This window comes from Pongo pygmaeus, chromosome 3 (assembly GCF_028885625.2).
Source record: "Pongo pygmaeus isolate AG05252 chromosome 3, NHGRI_mPonPyg2-v2.0_pri, whole genome shotgun sequence".
NCBI classification, from domain to species: Eukaryota; Metazoa; Chordata; class Mammalia; order Primates; family Hominidae; genus Pongo; species Pongo pygmaeus.
The window spans coordinates 64,836,533-64,859,339 of record NC_072376.2 but is presented as its reverse complement, the minus strand read 5'-3'; the positions used below and the strand labels follow the sequence as shown (position 1 = coordinate 64,859,339).

The 22,807-nt window shown below is 38.8% G+C and overlaps 1 protein-coding gene across 4 annotated transcripts in view; it reads right to left on the bottom strand.

Moving 5' to 3' along the window:
• Positions 1–21,984, bottom strand: part of NMU (neuromedin U) — a 34,762-nt gene extending 12,778 nt beyond the window's left edge. For 2 of the 4 annotated variants that reach the window (XM_063663059.1, XM_063663053.1), the window contains exons 1-4: positions 21,728–21,922; positions 16,071–16,129; positions 7,875–7,922; positions 637–696 (exon numbers count right to left, since the gene is read on the bottom strand). In XM_063663059.1, coding sequence (XP_063519129.1) covers positions 637–696; positions 7,875–7,922; positions 16,071–16,129; positions 21,728–21,839 — 279 coding nt within the window. In that variant the 5' untranslated portion in view covers positions 21,840–21,922. Of the gene's footprint in view, positions 1–636; positions 697–7,874; positions 7,923–16,070; positions 16,130–21,727 lie in introns of all 4 variants that reach the window. The other 2 variants (XM_054484422.2, XM_054484424.2) reach the window with 2 other exon arrangements.
• Positions 21,985–22,807: the final 823 nt, after the last annotated feature.

Here is a 22,807-nt window from a genome sequence, read left to right as displayed (position 1 = left end):
GTTAGAATTGCAAATGAAAAATATAATTCCAAACCTGAAGCTCTCATCTTTAATAAAGTAGCTTTAAAATAAGTTCATTCATAAGATAGAGATTATAAAATTAGGTATGGTGCTTATGCTACTTTTCAAGTTCCCATCTACTCTCACTCCAAGACAAAAAGTTCTCCCAGAAGAATCAAGTAATTTTAATAAGAAACCAAGACAATGACAATACAATTTGCTTTTTTTTTTTTGCATTCTTAATGCCCTACTCTCCCACAAAGTACAATGTCCTAACCTTTGAACCATAAGATGTGCTTAGCAGCTTAGAAAGATGCATCTGTTCTCCAAAGTAGCATGAGTCAGGGCAAAAAAAAGAGAGCCAACATGACCCCATATTTATTCCTCCGGACTGGAACTCATTTTATATTTGATGGGGCCATATGATTTCCCAATTAGATTACTGTAAGCTCCATTAATATGATGCTCAATTCTCAGATATCAGAGAACCTGAAGTATTTCTTATCCAAAAACAATTTTTCCTCTTCTAACTTGTCTTGGAATGCTTCCTAAATTGGGCATATTTTCTTCCAGGAGAAATTCCAAGAAATTTTTGGATAATTTTTGTCTACAAACAAAACACTATTTCAACCTTACCTGAGGCTTTGGTAGCATTCCCATAATCACAAAGCAAAGCTCCTCCAGTGCGTTGGATGCCTAACAGAAATGAGAAGATATGTAAGTTATGCTTCTGCTTTAACGACGTTTACATAGAAGAGATAACTATAAAATGTTAGGGGCATGAGGAAATGCTAACTACCTAGAAAAGAATCCTTCTGGAGATTATTAAAACTGTTGGAATCCTTTGATTTCTCTCATAACAAAAACTTGGCTATAAAAGTAAAGCCTTCCTTCTAACCAGAAAAAAAAAAAAAAGGTAAGAATGGTACATATGCACTCATGAAGGCTTCTGCTGTGATCTAGATACATAGTTCTCAGCACTTGCTAAAATATTATGAAATTCTATGACTGAGAGTAACAAGGGACAGTGACAGAAGAGGAATTATTCTTCCCAGTTTGTAGCAAAATCTGTATCTACATGCCAAAGCTGTGAGCCTCGCTGAATATTACTCATTATTGGCTAATTTGAAAATCCTGCAATTGCTTGAAAACAATGGGAAGTGGAGGAGAAGAAGCCATGCGTGGTGCACCTAATCTGAGTACCACCCTTCCAGATTGCTGACTGCACACCCCAGGATCAGGTTTTTCAAAGCATTCGAGCACAGAAGTAGGGCAGGGCTCTGTGGTTAGCAGCCAGCTGGGTGTGGTAAGGAGTAGAAGAAATGGACAAGCAGGGGCGAAACCTGCCTTGCACAGAATTTAGCACAGTAGCACCATAAACAATTGATTACTTAATGTATGCATTTTGGAAGTAATGAAGAACTAGAACAGTAGGGAGGGCAATATAATTAGTGGTTAAAAGCATGAGCTATGGAGTTGGGAAGCCTGTAACTTTATCGCAGTGCAAATTCCATTTCTGCTTTTTATTAGCTGTGTAACCTTGGGCTGGTTACCTAACCTCTCTAAATTTCCATTTCTTCAGCTCTAAGTCGGGGATGACATCACTGCAGAGAGTTCTTAGAATAATTAAATGTAGGTAAAGTTCTCAGGTTGATTTACAGCTGAAGTGATTCTTAATTTAGAAGTTATATGAAAAAGAGGTCAGGTGCAGGGGCTCACGCCTGTAATGCCAGCACTTTGGGAGGCTGAGGCAGATGGATCACCTGAGTTCAGGAATTCGAGACCAGCCTGGCCAACACGGTGAAACCCAGTCTCTACTAAAATACAAACATTAGCCGGGCATGGTAGCATGCGCCTGTAATTCCAGCTACTCGGGAGGCTGAGGCAGGAGAATCACTTGAACCTGGGAGGCAGAGGTTGCAGTGAGTCGAAATCTCGACACTGCACTCTAGCCTGGGTGATGGAGTGAGACTCTGTCTCAAAAAAAAAAAAAAAGAAAGAAAGACATATGAAAAGAATTGTTCAGGGCCTCCAGTAGTCTCACTTTCTCTCCCTTTGAACAACAGTACATGCTTGACATGGTTGGTTGTGGTTAGAGACACAGGTGGAGTCGACAGTTTTTCTGTGCATCCTTCCTAGCATCAGAGGTCTGCTTTGTTCTCTTCATTCCATTTGTTTGCTTGTCATGCAAATTCTTGGGATATTTACTAATAATGCCTCATATGTATATAGTGTTTCAATAAATTAGAAAACATTTTCATATACAGTCATGCACCACATAATGGCATGTCAGTCAATGAGTCAATGATAGAATGCATATACAATGTGGTCACATAAGATTATTATGAAGCTGAAAAACTCCTATCATCTAGTCATATCTTGATGATCCTGACCTGTGTACGCCTAGGCTAATATGCATGCTTGTGTCTTCATTATTAACAACAAAGTTTAAAAAGTCAAAAAAATTATTTTTAATTTCAAAAGCTTATAGAATGAGAATATAAAGAAAATATTTCTGTACACCTGTTCAGCATGTTTGTGTTATAAGCCAAGTGTCATTACAAAAGAGAAAAAAGTTCTAAAATATTAAGAAGTTGGCCAGGAACGGTGGCTCATGCCTGTAATTCCAGCACTTTGGGAGGCCGAGGTGGAAGAAGTGCTTGAGCCCAGGAGTTTGAGACCAGCCTGGACAACATAGCAAGATCCTGTCTCTACAAAAAATACAAAAAATTAGCCAGGTGTGATGGTGCATGCCTGTAGTCCCAGCTACTCAGGAGGCTGAAATGGGAGGATCATCTGAGCCCAGGAGTTCGAGGCTACAGTGAGCCATGATTATGCCACTGCACTCCAGCCTGGATGACAGAATGAAACCCTGTCTTGAAAAAGAAAAAATTAAAAAGTTCATAAAAGTAAAAAAGTTACAGTAAGCTAGGTTAATTTATTATTGAAGAGAGAAAAATTTTTAAATAAATTTAATGCAGCCTAAGTTTACAGTGTTTATGAAATCTGCAGTAGTGTATAGTAAGGTCCTAGGCCTTCACATTCACTCATTACTGACTCACTGACTCACCCAAAGCAACTTCCAGTCTTTCAAGCTCCATTCATGGTGAGTGCCCTATACAAGTGCATCATTTTTTATCTTTTATATTATGTATTTACTGTACCTTTTCTACATTTAGATATATTTAATTACATAGTGTGTTACAACTGCCCACAGTATTCAGTACAGTAATGTGCTGTACAGGTTTGTAGCCATATAGCCTAGGTGTGTAGTAGGCTGTACATCTAGATTTGTGTAAGGACACTCTATGATGTTTATACAATGACAAATCGTCTAAGGACACATTTCTCAGAATGTATATCCCCATCGTTAAGTGATGCATGACTATACATAATTTGTATTCTGTCCTACACAGGACATGAATTGTTATTCTCATATACAGAGGAAGTAAGGTTCTAAGAGACTGTCACTTGCCCAATACCACACATGGCTAGGAGTTGGAGGAGTGTGGCCTGGCACCTTGGCCTTCTGATTTGTAGGTATTATTGTGTTGCATTGGTATTGCCTGCTAAGCCTGGAGTTGGGAGTTGGCTGCGAGAAATCTAGAGTGTGAACACTGATACATCCTTTCTCACTGGTTATACTTAAGGGCTGAATACACAGGTCACCCCACAAAAATCTGAAATAAAATCCCTATAACTTCCCTTACCAGCTTGGTCAAGAGGGTGAGACCCCCATCTTTACACAAAATTTTTTTCTTTTAATTAGCTGGGCATGGTGGCATGCTTCTGTAGTCCCAGCTATTCAGAAGGCTGAGGTGGGAGGATTGCTTGAGCCCGGGAGTTCTTAGCTGTGGTGAGCTATAATTGTACCACTGCATTCCAGCCTGGGCGACAGAGTGAGACCCTATCTCTAAAAACAAAAACAAAATGCTCCACTTATGCTCATTTCAAAATAGCAAATACAAAACAATAAGAAGAAAATACCCAATGATGTCATGTGTCAAAAATGTATTTCACCTCAAAGAAGAATAAACACTTATGGCTGATTTCAAAATAGAAAATACAAAACAATAGAAAGAAAATACCTAGTGATGTCGTGTTTCAAAAATGTATTTCAACTCAAAGAAGAATAAATTCACACATGTGAGTTGTTTCTTCCTAGAAAACAGTTTCTAAGCTGGATGAGCTTCAGTAAGATTGAATTTTGACTGAAAAAGTTTCAAAGCAAATGCATTTTCCCCAACTCCCCTTTACAAGAAGCCAATTCTCAACTATTCTTCAAGGATTTAAATACATGAAAGTTTTAATATCTTATTTTTAAATATATAGACCTTAAAGATAACATTTTCTACTTGGTGAAAATGTTTCAAAGCAATGGTCACATAATCACATAAATAATAAGATAATAGTGTATGTGAAAATTAACAATGTTTTAAAATTGTATCAAATTTGGTGCTACATATACACCACTAAATACTACCCAGCCATAAAAAAGAATGAGATCATATCCTTTGCAGCAACATGGATGGAGCTGGAGGGTATTACCCTAAGCGAAATAACATAGGAACAGAAAACCAAATACCACACGTTCTCACTTATAAGTAGGAGCTAAACATGGATGCACGTGGGCAAAAAGAAGGAAACAACAGATACCGGGGCCTACTTGAGGGTGGAGGGTGGAGGGTGGAAAGAGGGTTAGGATAAAAAAAATACCTATCTAGTACTATGCTTATTACCTGGGTGATGAAATAATCTATACACCAAACCTCCACAACACACTTTACCTACATAACAAATCTGCACATTTACCCCTGAACCTAAAATTAAAAAAAAATTATTTAGGGTCTGTGGGCTCTATCAAGGGATTTTGATACTATTCTAATCGTAATAAGAAACCATAGGAAGATTTGGAGCAAAGCAGTGATATGATGTCTTAGTATTTTAAATGACTAAGTGATGCTAAAACCTTAAATCTGAGTACAACAATAGCTATACTTATCACTAGTTTTCAGTTGTGTACCGAATTGCCCACTCATGAATTGAGTTTATTATCAATGTTTTGAGAAAATAATGACAATTTTTAGAAATTATAGTAATTACTGTTATAATAATATCCCCATTGAATCACGCCCCCCTGTATCCATTGCCTTTATGTAGTCAGTCCCCTAACGCAGACACTGAGTGTGTGTGGCCCCCCACATTGACTCTTTGTCTTGCTTTGGCCAATGAGGCATGAGTAAATATGTCACAAGCAGAGGTTTGAAACCCACTTAGGTGATGGAGCTTGCTCTCCCACTGCTGGTGGAACCCAGCAACCACGTGAAAAAGGTCAGACTAGCCTGCTGGACTGTAAGTAACACTTCGCCCAGTTGCCTCCACCACCCCTGCTGATAGCCAGCCAACGACCACCAAGCATATGAAGAAACCCAGCCACAGAAGTAAGCCCATAAAATGATATATTCCCAAAACATCAGGAATACAATTTTTAAAAACAATTCCTAATTTATTAATATTACTTATTCTTGTGAAGGTACCCAAATACACTTACTATACATAAGCACCATTCCAAAGAGATGCATCTGTATTAGTTTAGCAGCTATTTCTAGGGAAGGGACTTGTGAATCTATCTCTTTTATATAATTTCTTTCATTTCTTTCCTTTGAGTTTTTTATAATTCATAATTTCACAAGTTTCAAAACTAAAAAATTATAAGATGATATCCAGTTAAAAAGTCCTCCTATTTCTGTCCTATCCACCTAAGACTCCCTTTCTACATAACCATTATCATTTATTTTGTATGTATTCTTCCAGAATTTATATTTTTTATTTGAGAGCTAAATCAGTAAAACCATATTTATATGGTTTTTAAACTAATGAATGGGCCAAAAAAAAAGGGATGACATAATGATATTTGTTACAAGAGAACAATTTCTGCATAGCATGTTTGCTACTGGGTTTTATTAACTAAGTAATTAAAGAGATATTTATTGAGTCTCTTCTCAAGCATGATTCCAGGTGCTGGCTATAAATGTATCCCATATAAGAGCATCACCAATATACTATGGTGAAACCAAAATTAGGTTTTAATGCATAGCTTTAATTTCACATGTAATAAAACAATAATTTTTTAAAGTATTAAATTTATTACAATTTCAATTGTAAATGTAAAACTTTCAAATAGTAAATTTACTAAGCTCCTCTTGAAAGAGGCACAGTACTGAAATCCAGTCAAACATTAGTTTATCTTGATGAAGTTTAAATGAGTGCTTTAAAATTCATCCTCTTAGTACTGAAGACCTAAAAGTGATTTTGAGGATGTTCCTGAATTTTAAATACAACACAAATTCATATAGGCTGATTAATATCATCTCATGTTATTAATATATATCTGCCAATGCTCCTTGAATAATTTGAAATATTGTTCAAAAACATCATCTATTGTGATCCTGGTCTTGCTTTACTATCTAATACCTCAAATTTCCAGCAGGTATCTAGGGGATGGGTTGAGGCAGAAGAAATAGAACACTATACAAGGCTGTTTCTTCACACTGGCCAGGAAAACACAACTGGAGACTGTGTGACCAACAGCCTGGGCACCTCGGCCAAACTATGTAGGGAGTACGCCCCAGGAGCATAGCTGATGACTCTGAAAGCAGCATCATCCAGTAAAGACAATGTAAGAACACACTTATTCCCCACTCCTTAAGTGTTCATGCAGAGGAGCTAGATTAGCACTCCTGGCCTCTTTCCAAAACCTTCTCTTAATTCTTTTCTGTTGAAGAGGAGTGAGTTGTCTGGTAGGCGAACTGAGAAGAAGAAATTGGGCATGTTCAGTTCAGCTCTTTCCTCTACGGAGTCAGTGTTCTTGCTCTGGTCAGCTGTTCTTGCCTGGTCTCTGCCCTGTGGCTGAGAATCTGACTGGTGGAAAGCTCAGAGTCACTGTCTGAGACTTGCAGGCAAGTTTAATTCTGGAGGCAATTATAGCAAACACACTTGATATCAGATCTGAAGCCACAGTCACAAATGGACTTTTCAGTTATAATGATGATGCTTTGACCTCCAAAAGTCTGACTCATAAATTCATCTCTCAATGGTTTCAAACTCAACTGGGAGATAGGATATTTGTCCCCAAATACAGCAATAGATACAGTATTTTAAATTTTTATTATTATTTAAACTTTTATTTTAGGTTCAGGAGTACATATGCAAGATTGTCATGTAGGTAAACTTGTGTCACAGGGGTCTCTTATACAGATTATTTCGTCACCCAGGTACTAAATCTAGTACCCAATAGTTACTGATCCTCTCCCTTCTCCCACCTCCACCCTCTAGCAGGCCCTGTGTCCATTGTTCCCCTCTTTGTGTCCATGTGTTCTCATCACTTAACTCCCACTTATAAGTGAGAAAATGCAGTATTTGGTTTTCTGTTCCTGTGTTAGTTTGCTTAAATTTTTATTATTTGGTGGAGACAGGGTCTTGCTATGTTTCCCAGGCTAGTCTTGAACTCCCAGCCTCAAGTGATCCTCCCACCTGGGCCTCTCAAAGCACTAGGATTACAGGCATGAGCCACTGCACCCTGACAGATACAGTATTTCTAACTTAACACATAATTTGATTTTGAAATTAACATTTTAATTTGACATTACAAAATATGTGTATATTGTCTGCAAATCTATTTTATTTAGTGATGAAAGCCCTAGCACATTACAACACAAGTCCACAGTACTGATTATTATCTGCAGCAAATGTAATAATATCTCACACGTTGACATGTTTTTATGAACACATAAAGGTTCCCAAAGGCAGCAATGGAGAGTTTAAGCACTACACAAACACCTACATTATTACAAAATATCTTCAATTGGAATTACCTGAGGCTGGGAATCAACGGACAGAAAAGACGAACAAGCATCATCTATCTGTAGAAAACAAAAATGTCAGTTACATCCTGGGAATGGACAGAAAATAACAGAAAGTAGATTTTACAAAGTCACATTACCTATGGAACATTAACCACAGTTCCATGATGGTTAATGTTCCATCATTAACCATCATTAACCGGAGTTTAGGACTCTGGATTTGGAAGAGAGGAGCCTCAAAAACTTTATAAGAAAGTCTTAGAAATGAGACTTCTCTCAAGATGTCCCCCTAACTGCAGGGTATATGTCTCTAGTGACTGCTGACGGGGACCATCCTAGGGCGTGAAGATGCCTCACATTAATATATTGAGGAAAAGACTTTCACGTATTATTTAGCCTGAGAAATGTGAGAGCTGGCTAAAGAATGATCTTGAAATTAAGGCAGACCTTTGGTTATCATATGGTTCTTTATGACACATGAACCTAAATTAACATAATAACAGCATGATAAACAGCATACCAGAAAAATTGTTCATACAACATAGGCAATCCACTAGATCTCTCCCATGAAACCAGTATTGGAAGAGAGTTCTATTTTATAATGAGGGTTTATTGAGCTACAGTTGGCAACTATTTTCAGTCCTTATCCTAAAAAGAAAACTTGAGACTTTAAATGGTAGAATGAGAGATTTATATTAATCATAAAAAAACTATGCTGAGAAGTTAAGCACTAAACTGGATGTCTGGCATTGTTTATGACATTTATTTCTTTGATGGCCTTTTAAAATGGAACTGGAAAAAAATGGAACTGATTCTTGTCTCTCTGGAATGATTGAAGTTGAGTCCTATTTATGGTAATCCATCTCAGAGGCCCGTTTCAGTACCAGAATTCTTTTTCTCATACCAGGGGGCGGATTATTATACTTTACTGTCATAAATTCTCAAGCTCCTCATTGCTTCCAAGTTGAACATGTCCTAAAATATATTATTTCCTAACTTAGAGAATAACAAAGGTATAAGACATTATAGAAAAAGCATAAGCTTATGTCTCCTTCCTTTTTATCCTCACAGAACTTTTATCCTTCTTTTAGCCTCATCTTCCCTTTATGTCCCAAATATTTGGGGAATTGTTTGTTCCACTCATCCTTTGCGCCCACCCACCTGGTCCCTCTTCCTTGCCATACAAACCTGAAATCATGGACACACACACACACACACACACACACTCACACACACACACTGAGGGTAGGGGCCGTGTTATTGCTAAATTGCCCAGAATAAGTGTTCAACAAAAATCCTTTAATTAAGTTGTATTAAACTTGCAGGGGAAAAAAAAGTGAATGAGAGGGGAAAAGTCAAAAAGATAACCATTTTAAAGCTCTGACTTTTGAGCAATGCTTACTTCATCACCTCCAAATGTCACCTTCTGTGGTTCAGTAGGGTAGAAGGAAGTAGTTCCTCCCGAGTTTTTTATGGCGTGCAGGTATCTGAAGACATTACCCACTCCAGGGGAACACTGTCCACCCACAGACCAGGCTGCCCATCTGTGTGAGGTGGTCCATGTTCAAGAACAGAGAACCCTTGAATCTCAGGACATCAACGTCATTTGAATAAAAACATCAGACTTTTAAAAACCCAGTTAGTCAAATTAGGAGGTAACTGCAAAGTTTTTCAGTCTTTGTTCTCATTTCTTTGAAGGACACAGGAACGCTGCTTGCCCACTTTCCATTTGAGTAAGCATTTGTTCATTGTACTCAGCATATGGCTCTAATGGTTTTGAATGCCACTGACTGCTTTTGAGAACTCTGTAGAGACCATTGGTAAATCTCATTGAAAATGTTTAGGTCTCTACATATGGTTAGAAAGAATGTGTTTCTAGTGCCTGGGTAGCTCTGTAATTATTATTATTTATTTTTATTTTACTTTAAGTTCTGGGAAACGTGCAGAACGTGCAGGTTTGTTACATAGGTATACACATGCCATGGTGGTTTGTTGCACCCACCAACTCGTCATCCAGGTTTTAAGCCCCCCATGCGTTAGGTATTTGTCTTAATGCTCTTCCTCCCCTTGCCCCCCAATACCCCCGACAGGCTCCGGTGTGTGATGTTCCCCTCCCTGTGTCCATTTGTTCTCATTGTTCAACTCCCACTTAACGAGTGAGAAAATGTGGTGTTTGGTTTTCTGTTCCTGTGTTGGTTTGCTTTAGCTCTGTAATTTTTAAATCTTCAAGCAGAAAAATTTAACTATATGTTCCTAGCATCTTAACTTTCTTTCTTTCTTTTCTCTTTTTTTCTCTCTTCTCTCCTTTCTTCTCTTTCTTTCTTTTCTCTTTCTTCTCTCTTTCTTATCTCTTTTCTTTCTTCCCTCTTCCTTCTCTCTCTTTCTCTTTTCTTCTCTCTTTCTTTCTTCTTTCTTCTCTTTCTTTCTTCTTTCTTTTCTTCTCTCTCTTTCTTCTCTTTCTTTTCTCTCTCTTTCTTCTCTCTTTCTTCTTTCTTTCTTCTCTTTCTTCTCTTTCTTTCTTCTCTCTTTCTCTTCTCTTTCTTCTCTTTCTTCTCTCTTTTTCTTTCTTCTCTTTCTTCTTTCTTTCTTCTCTCTTTCTTCTTTCTTCTCTCTTGCTTTTTCTTCTCTCTCTTTCTTCTCTCTCTCTTCTCTTTCTTTCTCTTTCTTTCTTCTCTTTCTTTTCTTCTCTCTCTTTCTTCTCTCTCTTTCTTCTCTCTCTCTTTCTTCTCTCTTTCTTTCTCTTTCTTTTTTTTTTTTGTCTGGCTGTCGCACAGACTGCAGTGCAGTGGTACAATAAGAGCTCATTGCAGCCTTGACTTCTTGGGCTCAAGTGATCCTCCCACCTCAACCTCCTGAGTAACTGGGACCACAGGCAAGCACCACCATGCCTGGCTTATTTTTTATTATTTATAGAGATGAGGTCTCACTATATTACCCAGGCTGGTCTTGAACTTGTGAGCTCAAGTGATCCTCCTGCCTCAGCCTGTCAAAGAACTGATATTAGGCCTGAGTCACCTTGCCCAGCTGCATCTTAACTTCTTTAAATATATTTTTTTCTGTAAAAGAATGTATACTTTTTTTTTGCAAGTCTGAGTTTTTTCCAGCATTATCGTCTAAAGTATTTTTCCAAATATTTTCCATGGAAATATAGAATATTTCAAGCTAAAATAAATGTGTCTGTACTATACATTAATATCTGTTATCTAAGTCACTCTTCATCTTATTTATATTGCTAGCATGTACCTAGATATTCTATCAAGGCAGAGGCCCTCGTAATACACTTGATGAATTTCTATACTATTGAAGACTGTTTTATACTTGGCACTTAGCATCTATCTTATCTTTTCCCTTATGTATTTTGTTGCGGGTGACCTAGGTACAAAGGGTACTCTTCTCAGTTCATAGTTCACTATCATCATTAGCCTTGCTTTACTTATTTATTCTTTTTATATTTCCATTTCCTACCCCCATTCCACCCTCCCATAGGCAACTCTTCTAGTGTATTTGAGGCATATCCTCTATTTGTATATGTTTTTGTAAAACCCATATTGTTGTTTTCTGTGCATGTATATTTCCTCACTTTTTTTCCACTTAACACTATCCATTGAGACCTATCCATGTTGCTGAGTGTCTATCTAGTATGTTGCTTCAAGTGCTGTAGTATATTATATAATGTGTGCCCACCACATGTTGCCTATCCACTCCCCAGTGACAGACAGCTGGGTTCCCTCCAATTCCTTCCACTACAAGCAAAGCTATAATCAACCTCCTTGAATCTGTCCTCCACTTACGGATCTGTGGGAGAATATCTTTGGGCTATCTACCCAGGAGAGGGAATGCTGGATCGTGGGGATATCTAGGTTGTTTTCCAGATGGCTCTACCAGTTGGCAGTCTGCCCAGCAGTGCATGAGAGTTTGTAGACCCCACATCCTTGTTAACATTTGCGATTAACTAGATTTCAATTGTTTTGCTAGTCTAATAGGTAGAAAGTGACACTTTGCTCTTGTCCCAATTTTCATTTCATTGTTACTAATGAACATGTTTGTATGTTTTAGATGTTTGTTAACCTTTTGAACTTCCTCTTCTGTAAACTGTTCTTATCCTTTGACTATTTTTATTTCGAAGTCTTATCTTTATCCAATTGATTTGGTGTAGTTTCTTGTATATTCCAGAAAAGCAACCCCTTACCGGTTTTAGACATTGTCAATATCTTCTTTCAAAGGCTGGGCAGGGTGGCTCACACCTGTAATTCCAGCACTTTGGGAAGCCAAGGTGGGAGGATCACTTGAGGTCAGGAGTTTGAGACCAGCCTGGCCTACATGGCAAGACCCTGTCTCCACTTAAAATACAAAAATTAGCTGGCCGTGGTGGCACATGCCTGTAGTCCCAGCTACTCAGGAGGCTGAGACACAAGAATCACTTGAACCCGAGGAGGCGGAGGTTGCAGTGAGCTGAGGTCATGCCACTGTACTCCAGCCTGGGCGACAGAGCGAGACCCTGTCTCAAAAACAAAAACAAAACAAACAAACAAAAAACCAACAAAGGCCCTTACCTTTTTCCATGTAGTCCTTTGCTGAAAGAAGTTTTACTTTTAATGTAATTTAATTCATGAATGTTTTTGGCCTTAGGATTTATATCTGAAGTTTCTTATGATTTATATTTGAAGTTTCATCAAGAAGTTTTTCCCTGCTCCTAACAAAGATATTGTCCTATATGATTTTCTACTAACTCTATAATTTACCTTTTATATTTCTTTCTTTAGGGGTGAGGTGGCAAAGGCATTCATCCACCAACTCCCTTTGGTCCTCAATTGGGGGCTGCTCTCAGTGGTGCAGTCATTTATTCTTAGGCACTTCTCGCTGGCGCAAGCACAGGCAGCACAGGAAGAGTCATGGATGCTTGTAATCAGAAACTATAAATTTCCAGTACCCTGGGATGGCAAATGCCAAAGGGATATGACAGGTACGGGTGGTGATTGCTGTTCTCTCCAAGCTCTAGTCTCTGTTCCATTGTTTCATTCTGTCTGTTCTTATGCAATTACCATGCCTTTTTTTTTATTACTGCAGTTTTTATACTATGTCTCAGTATCTGATAAGACAAGTTCCCACTAGTAGCTGTTCATATTTAAAATGTTTTCAGCTAATTGTAGACCTTTATTTTTCCACATCAATTTTAGGTTAAATTTTAAAGTTTTTTTTTTTTAAAGTGAATGAAATTGTTTGGGATTGCATTGATTTTATGGGATTTATATTAATTAATGAGGAAAATTGATATTTTATTATATCAAATTAATTTTTTCATCCAAGAGCGAATGTCCCTCCAAATATATATATCATCATCTATTTTCTTTGGAAATTAATTTTCTACTCCATAAATTTAGGGTGTATTTTTGGTTAATTTCTAAATACTTACAGATTTTGTCACCATTGTGTATACTACAGTATTTTAAACTGTACTTTTTTGTTACTTTTGCCTAGTGAAAAGAAATGTATATTGGTATTACATCCAAAATCCCAAAATCTCCTGAACTCTCAAACTAGTTCTAATAGTTCAAGAGCAAGAAGTTTGTTAATGCAATTCATTGCAGTTATAGACTGAAAGAGAAAAAGCATATTGCTTATCTCAATAGTGACACAAATAAAGTATTTAAGTTCACATTTTATTTAGGATTAACAAAACTCTTAGCAAGACAGGAAAATAGAACTTTCTTAACTGGGTAAAGGTTATGTATCAAACTTCTAGAGCAAGTTTATACTTTATGGAAAAGCTTTAGATACATTTACTGTGTAAGATAGTAAGCAGGCCTTGGCCAGTGATACAAGGAAAGAAGAAATTGTTCCTTCAGTGCTTATCATATTACCATTGCACCTTTTTTGGCACAGCATATTTATCTAGGAGTTTATCCATTTCATCTAATTTCAAAATTATTACCAGATAGCCGTCCATACTTTCTTTTTAACAGCTTTACTGAGATATAATCCACAAGCCATACAATTCACCCATTTAAAGTGTACAACTCAATGGTTTTTAGTGTATTTACAGATTGCGCAACCATCCATCACACAGTCAATTATCCATAAAATTATTTTTAAACTTTTTTTATATCTCTATTTTTCTTGGGTTCTACCCTTTTTTGGTCTATATCTTGTTTCTTTGCCTTCCCCTCTGCCTTTGGAAATCAGTACTACCAGCGCTTAACTTACTGAAAGAACAAATACATGGTTTTGTTAAAACTGTTGCTCCGCTCTCTTTTTAAAATTTATTTCTGCCATTATTATTATTATTATTATTTATTTTTTGAGATGGAGTCTCACTCTGTCACCCAGGCTGGAGTGCAGTGGTGCCATCTCGGCTCACTGCAACCTCCGCTTCCCAGGCTCAAGTGATTCTCTTGCCTCAGCCTCCTGAGTAGCTGGGATTACAGGCACGCACCACCATGCCCAGATAATTTCTGTGTTATTAGTAGACGAGGTTTTACTATGTTGGCCGGGCTGGTCTCGAACTCCTGATCTTGTGATCCGCCCACCACGGCCTCCCAAAGTGCTGGGATTACAGGTGTGAGCCACCACACCCGGCCTTATTTTTATTATTTACTTCATTTCTGTTTTTTTTTAATTTTCCCTGTTCTTTTTCACCTCATTTTTAGCAGAATGCTTAGCTTATTAATGTTTTTAAATTTTCTTCTCCCCAATAAATATATATGAAGCTAAAATTTCTCTCTAGCTACTGTTTAAGCTATAGCTTATACATTTTAAGTTATAATGTTTTTATTTTTTTCCCTGAAGGTCTATCAGTTGTTAAATAAATTTTGTAATTTTCTTTTTAGCCCAAGGTTATTTACCAAAATACTATATATATCCAAACAGAAGAGATATTTGTTATACTTTGTTATTAATTTCTAATTTTATTGCATTATAACTGGAAAACATTTGGAAGGCATATTTTTTCTAACTTATGGACTCTTCCTTTCTGTCTAACTCATTCTGTTTTTCATATGCTCCAATTATACACAATGAGAATGTGTATACTATTTAGTGCAGGTTTTAAACAATATTTCTGTCTTTTTTTTTTTTCCTGAAATGGGGTTTCACTATGTTGTCCAGACTGGTCTTAAATTCCTGGGCTGAAGTGGCCAGGCGCGGTGGCTCATGCCTGTAATCCCAGCACTTTGGGAGGCTGAGGTGGGTGGATCATGAGGTCAAGAGATGGAGACCATCCTGGCCAACATGGTGAAACCTCGTCTCTACTAAAAATACAAAAATTAGCTGGGCATGATGGTGTGCACCTGTACTCCCAGCTACTTGGGAGGCTGAGGTGGGAGAATCACTTGAACCCGGGAGGCAGAGGTTGCAGTGAGCGGAGATCGAGCCACTGCACTCCAGCATGGTGACAGCAAGACCGTGTCTCAAAAAAAAAAAAAAAAAAAAAAAAAAAAAAATTCCTGGGCTGAAGTAATCCTCCCATTTCAGCCTCCCAAGTAGTGAAAAATATTTCTAGTAGCTCTAATTTATTAATTGTATGATTATGTCATTGTTATAGCTACTTGTGAGCTATCTGCTTTAACTGTCAGTTTTTGAGAGAGGTGTATTAAACTCTCCAACTATAACTGTTGATTTATCTATTTTTTTCCCTGAAGGTCTATCAGTTGTTAAATAAATTTTAAGGTTACATTATTAGTGTATATTAATGATGTCTATATTTTCTTGTTCTGGTTTTCTTTTATTAACATATAAGATCTTATTTGTCTGTTATGATGGTTCATTTGAATTCTATTTGATGAGATATATTCTCTTTCAGTTTATATTTGCTTGCTACATCATTTTCCATCCTTTTATACTTAAGTCTTTTTTTGTTTTCTGTTTTAAGTGTGATACTGATAGACAATATATTTCTAGATCTATTAAAAAAATCCAATCTTAGAATCTCTGTCTTTTAAGTACATACAGATTTACTGTAACTACTCTGTTCTTGTATTACTCTATTATATCCTGTTATTAGGACTTATTTCTGCTCTCTTAACTATTTAAAAAATTTTTGTTGCTTTTCTTCTTTCCTTCTCTTTTATTTAATAAAAATAGTAATTCTGGGTTTTATTATTAGAGTATTGGTAAAATCATAGTTCTCCCAAAGCTCAATTATACATTTTAACATGATAATTTCAAAGAAGGGTAAAGTTTCTACAAATTTGTGTGATGATAGTTCCTTACCTCATTCCACAACTGTAGCTGTTGTTCAGGCTTTAATCCTTGAGGTAATATTGGAGCACCTAAAAATAAAGTTATAGCCACAGATTAATTTTATAGCATTTCTTCTAAAATTAAATATCCATATATAATTCTTTCTCGCACACTTTCTTCATTTTTCACTGTACATCATCACCCACCTATTTCAATATTTCAGCATTTGACTTAGTACAAGGAGACATAATTACTAAATAAACCTTAATAACATTACAAAGATATTACTCTCAAGAATGAATTACTTATGTCTACAGACAAATAGAAACACATCTCATGCTCATGAATTGGAAGAATGAATATTGTCAAAATGACCATACTGCCCAAAGCAATCTACAGATTCAATGCAATTCCCATCAAAACACCAACATCATTTTTTACAGAACTAGAAAAAACAATCCTAAAATTCATATAAAACCAAAAAGAGCCCACACAGCCAAAGCAATACTAAGCAAAAAGAATACATCTGGAGGCATCACATTACTGGACTTCAAATTATACTATAAGCCTATAGTTACCAAAACAGTATGGTACTGGTATAAAAGTAGGCATTTAGACTAACGGAAAAGAATAGAGAACAAAGAAAGAAAGCCAAATACTTAAAACCAACTATTCTTCAATAAAGTACACAAAAACATAAATTGGAGAAAGGACACCCTATTCAATAAATGGTGCTAGGAAACCTGACAAGCCACATACAGAAGAATGAAAGTGGATCCTTATCTCTCACCTTAAAAATCAACTCAAGACCTATCAAAGACTTAAATATAAGACTTGAGACCATAACAATTCTAGAAGGTCCATTGGAAAAACTCTTTTGGACTTTGGCTTAGGCAAAGAATTCATGACTAAAACCCCAAAAGCAAATGCAACAAAAACAAAAATAAATAAATGGGACCTAATTAAACTAAAAGGCTTCTGCACAGCAAAAGAAATAATTAGCAGAGTAAACAGACAACCCACAGAGTAGGAGAAAATATTTGCAAACTATGCGTCCAACAAAGGACTAGTATCCAGAATCTATGAGGAACTCAAATCAGTGAGAAAAAACAATCCCATCAAAAAGTCGGCAAAGGACATGAATAGACATTTCTCAAAGGAAGATATACAAACAGCCAACAAACATATGAAAAAAATGCTCAGCATCACTAATCATCAGGGAAATGCAAATTAAAACCACAAGATAACACCTTACTCCTGCAAGAACAGCCATAATTAAAAAGTCAAAAAACAATAGATGTTGGCATGGATGTGTAAAAAGGGAAAACTTTTACACTACTGGTGGGAATGTAAACTAGTACAACCACTATGGAAAACAGTATGGAAATTCCTTAAAGAACCAAAAGTAGATCTACGGTTTGATCCAGCAATCCCACTACTGGGTATCCATTCAAAGGAAAAGAAGTCATTATATGAAAAAGACACATGCACACACATGTTTATAGCAGCACAATTTGCAACTGCAAAGATATGGAAACAACCTAAGTGCCTACTGACCAATAAGTGGATAAAGAAAATGTGGTGTATATATACACCATGGAATATCTCTCAGCCATAAAAAGAAACAAAGTAATGTCTTTTGCAGCAACTTGGATGGCGCTGGAGGCCATTATTTGAAGTGAAGGAATGGGCAACTAAATACTATATGTTATCACTTATAAGTGGGAGCTAAGCTATGAGGACACAAAACATAGAGTGATGTAATGGACTTTGGGGACTCGGAGGTGGAGGCTGGGAGGGGGTTGGGGAATAAAAGACTACATATTGGGTACAGTGTACACTGCTCAGATGATGGGTGCCCTAAAAACTCAGAAAATCAGTCTGGTTGATTGCATATCCTGATAGATTTTTTTTCCTAATTCTACCATGTTTTAGGCAACTCTTGCCTTGAAGTCATACAAGTTTTTACTTTTATTTCATTTAAGTTCTAATAACAATAATAATGACAGTAATCAACTACATTTTCTGTGGTACTAAGCATTAGAAATAACTTATAGAGGTCATGAAGTCCATAAAAGAGTTGGTTTATTTCAGAACCTGACAGAATCCCCTTTCATGGGACAACTATTCAAAGTGGGTAAACAATCTTACACACTTCTCAATTATATATTTCTCACCCTACCACAAACATATATCCCAAAGTCATAGTTATTTGGTAGATCCTACCCTGAGCTCATTGTTTTCAGGAAGGGATAAAGCTGTGCTTCTCAAATTTCCATATAAAACACCTGGTGATCTCACTAAATGAGATTCGGTTTGACAGAGCATTCCTATTTAAATAATGCTATTTTTTATTCTTATACTTTTGACCATCCCCGACCCCCAGTAAAAGTGGAAGCTTCCACCTCAACTTCACTGTGTTCAGACACACTGCCTCATCAGGACCATGGAGAGTTTGCTTCTTTCCATTTCCCAAGCTTGCATGGGCCACTTAGAAAGGCCACTATGCCTAACTTAGCCCCAGGCACATAGAAAAAGTGTGTTTTGTGGCCGTTCTAAAAAACATGTAAACACAGTTTCACTGTAAAAAAAAAGGAGAAGAAACAAAATTTAAAAAAAATTCTATAATTTATAGAAAACGACTAATATCCTGGCTGGGCGCAGTGGCTCACACCTGTAATCCTGGCACTCTGGGAGGCCGAGGCAGGTGGATCACGAGGTCAGGAGGCTATCATCCTGGCTATCATGGTAAAACCTCGTCTCTACTAAAAATACAAAAAAATTAGCCGGGCATGGTGGCGGGCACCTGTAGTTCCAGCTATTCGGGAGGCTGAGGCATGAGATTGGCATGAACCCGGGAGGCGGAGCTTGCAGTGAGCCCAGATGGTGCCACTGCACTCCAGCCTGGACAACAGAGCGAGATTCTGTCTCCAACAAAAAAGAAAAAAAAAAAGAAAATGACTAATATCCTACGACTGAACCCAAACGTAAGGAGGAGTTATTCTTTCTTTCGTCTGTGTGTTAATTAGAGTCAATGTGATTTTCATTCTGGATATGGACTTCATACTATCAAAGAGCAATACTGTAATTAGATCACTTTCCATGTTTTCAGAGACAGTGCCTGTATCATAAAAACTGTACTGTTTTTGATAAGTTTCACTGAGAAACTTCAAGGTATTTACACTTCATTACTATCTAGTAAAGTGAAATCTTCAGTCTTACACAGTATACTCTGCTGGAAATAATAACTTGTACATCCGTAAGTACCTTATGTATAAGAAAGACAGACCTGATTATTCTAAAAGTAGCACCAATTTTCTTTTCTCATTGCGAGTATGTACTTCACTGTCGGATTGGGAAGTGAGAAATCGTTACTGCCAAGTGAATGTTAAGAATTATTCTATGAGCAAGAGGCCTGGGCAGGAAAAGATACTCCTTAACTTAGTCTTGACCATTTGATAACTTATTGTCACAGGCAAAATCAAGTAACAGTTTGTTGCAGATATCCAAAATGTGTTCCTCCTATAGGAAGTTTCCTTCTTTATTTTACTAGTGTTCTCTGAATAGTAAATTGTTTCCATCCACTGAATCTGTGGCTGACCCTTTATCTTCACATGGCCATTGTATGCTCTAATTCTTTTTTTTTTTTTTTGCCAAGGATGCTGCATTTAGTGACACTTTTATTTTCCTCTGGCGTTGCGACATTTGTTGTGTTGTTTGTTGAGGCATCCAGTTGCATCTTGCATGATGATTGACCATGGTAATCTCTGGGTTTTGCTTATGTATGTCACGTCCCCCTCGGTGCTATCTTTAGGGACTCAGGACTGGGGCAGATCACAAGGCTATTCACCCTCTGCCCCTCCTACCACATTTTTAAAGAGATAAAATTAGTTTTTTAGTATTCAGAGCAGGTCTGAAGGGGAATGAAGACACAAAAGGGCAATCTAGGGGCCTCTGGGTAGTAAAAGAAGTATCTCATTCTTTTACTTGAAAAATATTGGGGATATTTGTGAGACGATTGGTATGTCAGCAGATATGCTCTTTTGGAAATAAAAACCAAGAATCATCTCTTTTAGGAACCAGCTGCTGCCTTCTACAGTTACTGTTCAATCAACAGCAGTCTGAAATTCTCCAACCCACCCCAAGGCAGTTATCTCTGATGCAAATTTCACTGCATGCAAAATTCACTGCAAGTATGTAGCATGCAAATGCATAGAAAGCCATTTTCTTTACATAGCAAAGTCAGTATTCAAACTATGCTTATCAGCATCCTTAAGAAGGCAGATAAAGATTACCGTCCTAAGTTACCAATAATATATTTAAAATCCTAAAAGATGAACATTTACCTTGGGAGAAAGTCATGTTGTATCACTACTGGCTATGTGGAGAAGGTTTGGGTCTGCTAGCTTCTGACTGCCTGGATTTCAAAGCCAAATTATCCTGCTTTTCGAGTAGGGGAGTCTCTCTTTCTGTCTTTCTCTTTCTCTCTCTCTCTCACACACACACCCCTCCAATGCCTCAGGAAAGGACAAAATCAAAACAATGAGAGGAGAACAATAAAAATAAATAGATTAGGAAAAGAATAATGGTCTCTATTTCCCCATCTCTAATTGAGGGCTGGACTACAGGCTCTGCAGTTGTGATTTTATGTACCCAACGTTCTGAACAATGACACAACAGTCTGCCACTTTTACCTCACTGACAGGAGAGCAGAGGGAAGCTAAGAGAACCTTCTGCCAAGCTAGAAAATGTATAGCCAGGCAGTGGTTGGCAATGGAGGGACCCCTGACTTGGGGATGAATGATGGTCCCCATAAGGCACCTGCAAACGTAAGCTGTAACCCTTAGAAAACCCAGAAAATGATATCTCCACTGGAACGTTTGCGTTCTTCTCAGCTATGTCTCCAAAGCTTCAGATCTCCTTCCCTGACCTTGCGTTTCCTATTTCTTCCCTCTAAGCCAAGCTCAGCAAGTCCCTATTGTTATCAAATCACATCTGCCATCACTTGCTGTAGCTGTCGCACTGCCTGAAAGCCTGGCTTGCACACTTGCCTCTCCGACTTTGTGTGATGAGAAGTTCTCTATTCCTTTTCCTGATCTAGTGCCTGAAAACCGATAAGGCACAAAGCCCACTCCTTCCCCCTTCTAAGCGGTTAGCGTGGGGCCCGTTGTACCGCTCAGATTTATCTCAACATAACACGAGCTTACTCACCAAAGAGGCTGAGCACTCGCCAAGTTTACCTTGCCTCAGCGGATGAAGTATCAAACTCACTCTTGTTTTGCTTCAACCATCAATCCCTCCAATAATTGCAATCACAGGGAAAACATTTTAATGTTCACTATTTTAGTACCCGTTTCCATGGGCCAGGGGGGGCTGGAAATCCCGAGGATGAGGGAACCCTACCAGTATCCACCTATCGCAGCCGGCCCCACGCAGGGTCTCCGCTGGGCATCAGTGAGCAAGGCCTGGGTATTTCGGCCCTGGCCGGGCCCCTTGCTCCTACGTCGCTAGTTGCCCTGGGGCGGCGACCTGTGCCTGGGAAGCGGGAAACCCCGCGGCACCAGAGAAGCCAAGTGAAGTCCCAGAAGCCAAGTAAAGGTGAGAGAAAGAGGGTGGAAGAGAGCGGTGAGTGGAGCCAGAGAGAGGCGCGCATGGCGTGGAAGCGGCCGGGTGCGGGGCCGTCTTACCTCGGCAGGCGCCCGCGCACCAGGCGAGCAGCAGCAGCAGCAGCAGGAGCGGGGTAGCCGCGGCCACCTGTCCGGCGGGCGACCTGGGGCGGCAGCTCGCTGTTCGCAGCATCTCGGCGGCTGCGGGAGGCTCGGTGCTAGGGACCCTGCGCTGCACCACGCGTAGCTGGTGCTCCACCTGGTGCCCTGGCCGTGCCTCGGGGCCCGGACACAGAACTGAGCGACCGGCGCGCCGTCAACTTTTAAATCTCGCGCACACGTGGGCTGGGCTGCGCGGTCCCCGCCGCGCGTCACCTCGCCGCCTGCCGCCCCCGGCCTACCTCGCTTCACCCTGCCCGGCTGCCTGCCCGCGCCGCACCCTGCAGCTGGACCCGAGCCCCCTAGCCTGAGTTTCTGACCCAAGTACCACGCATTTTCGCTCTGGGATAAAGAGAATGGAATTTAAATAATGCACCATTCCCACCTTTGGAAGGACTGGACTGGGAACAGGATGTGGATGGCAAACCAGGCCGTCTGAGTTTTTAAACTTGGTAGTGGCGACGCTCTCTGGTGTCCTGGGTCTACGTGGGACGCCCTTTCTCCTTCACCTCTTCCAGAGCTTCGGCAGTCCCTAGTACGCACCTCTGTGGAAGCACTTCTGTTTTGTTCCCCGGTTTATCCCCAGTTCCAAGCGGAATGCCTGGTGCATATCAGGGCAGTGTTGGTTCAACTGTGATGTTGATGCTATCGACCCTCCCCCAAATTCCTGCAAAATCACAGACCCCTTAGGGAAATGCAGTTGCCTGTTAATAAAGGATAAAGAAGAAAGGACTGCTGGGGCTTGACCACACACACATTTCTAACTGGTCTGGAGCGCTGGTTATCCTACGGATTTCCAAGCCTAAGGAAACTCCTTTTTCTACGCATTTCTGCTGCTATTGCATCCTGATTTCTACCGTGACCTGACTCCCTTTTTCCATCTCTATGCTTTCCTTTATTTCCTTGATTGGAAACGTTCAGGAAGCAGCCCCTTCCAGCATACCAGCTAATACATCCTAATTTCCTTCTACAGAAAGAGGGAAAACTGGTCTTTATTATTAT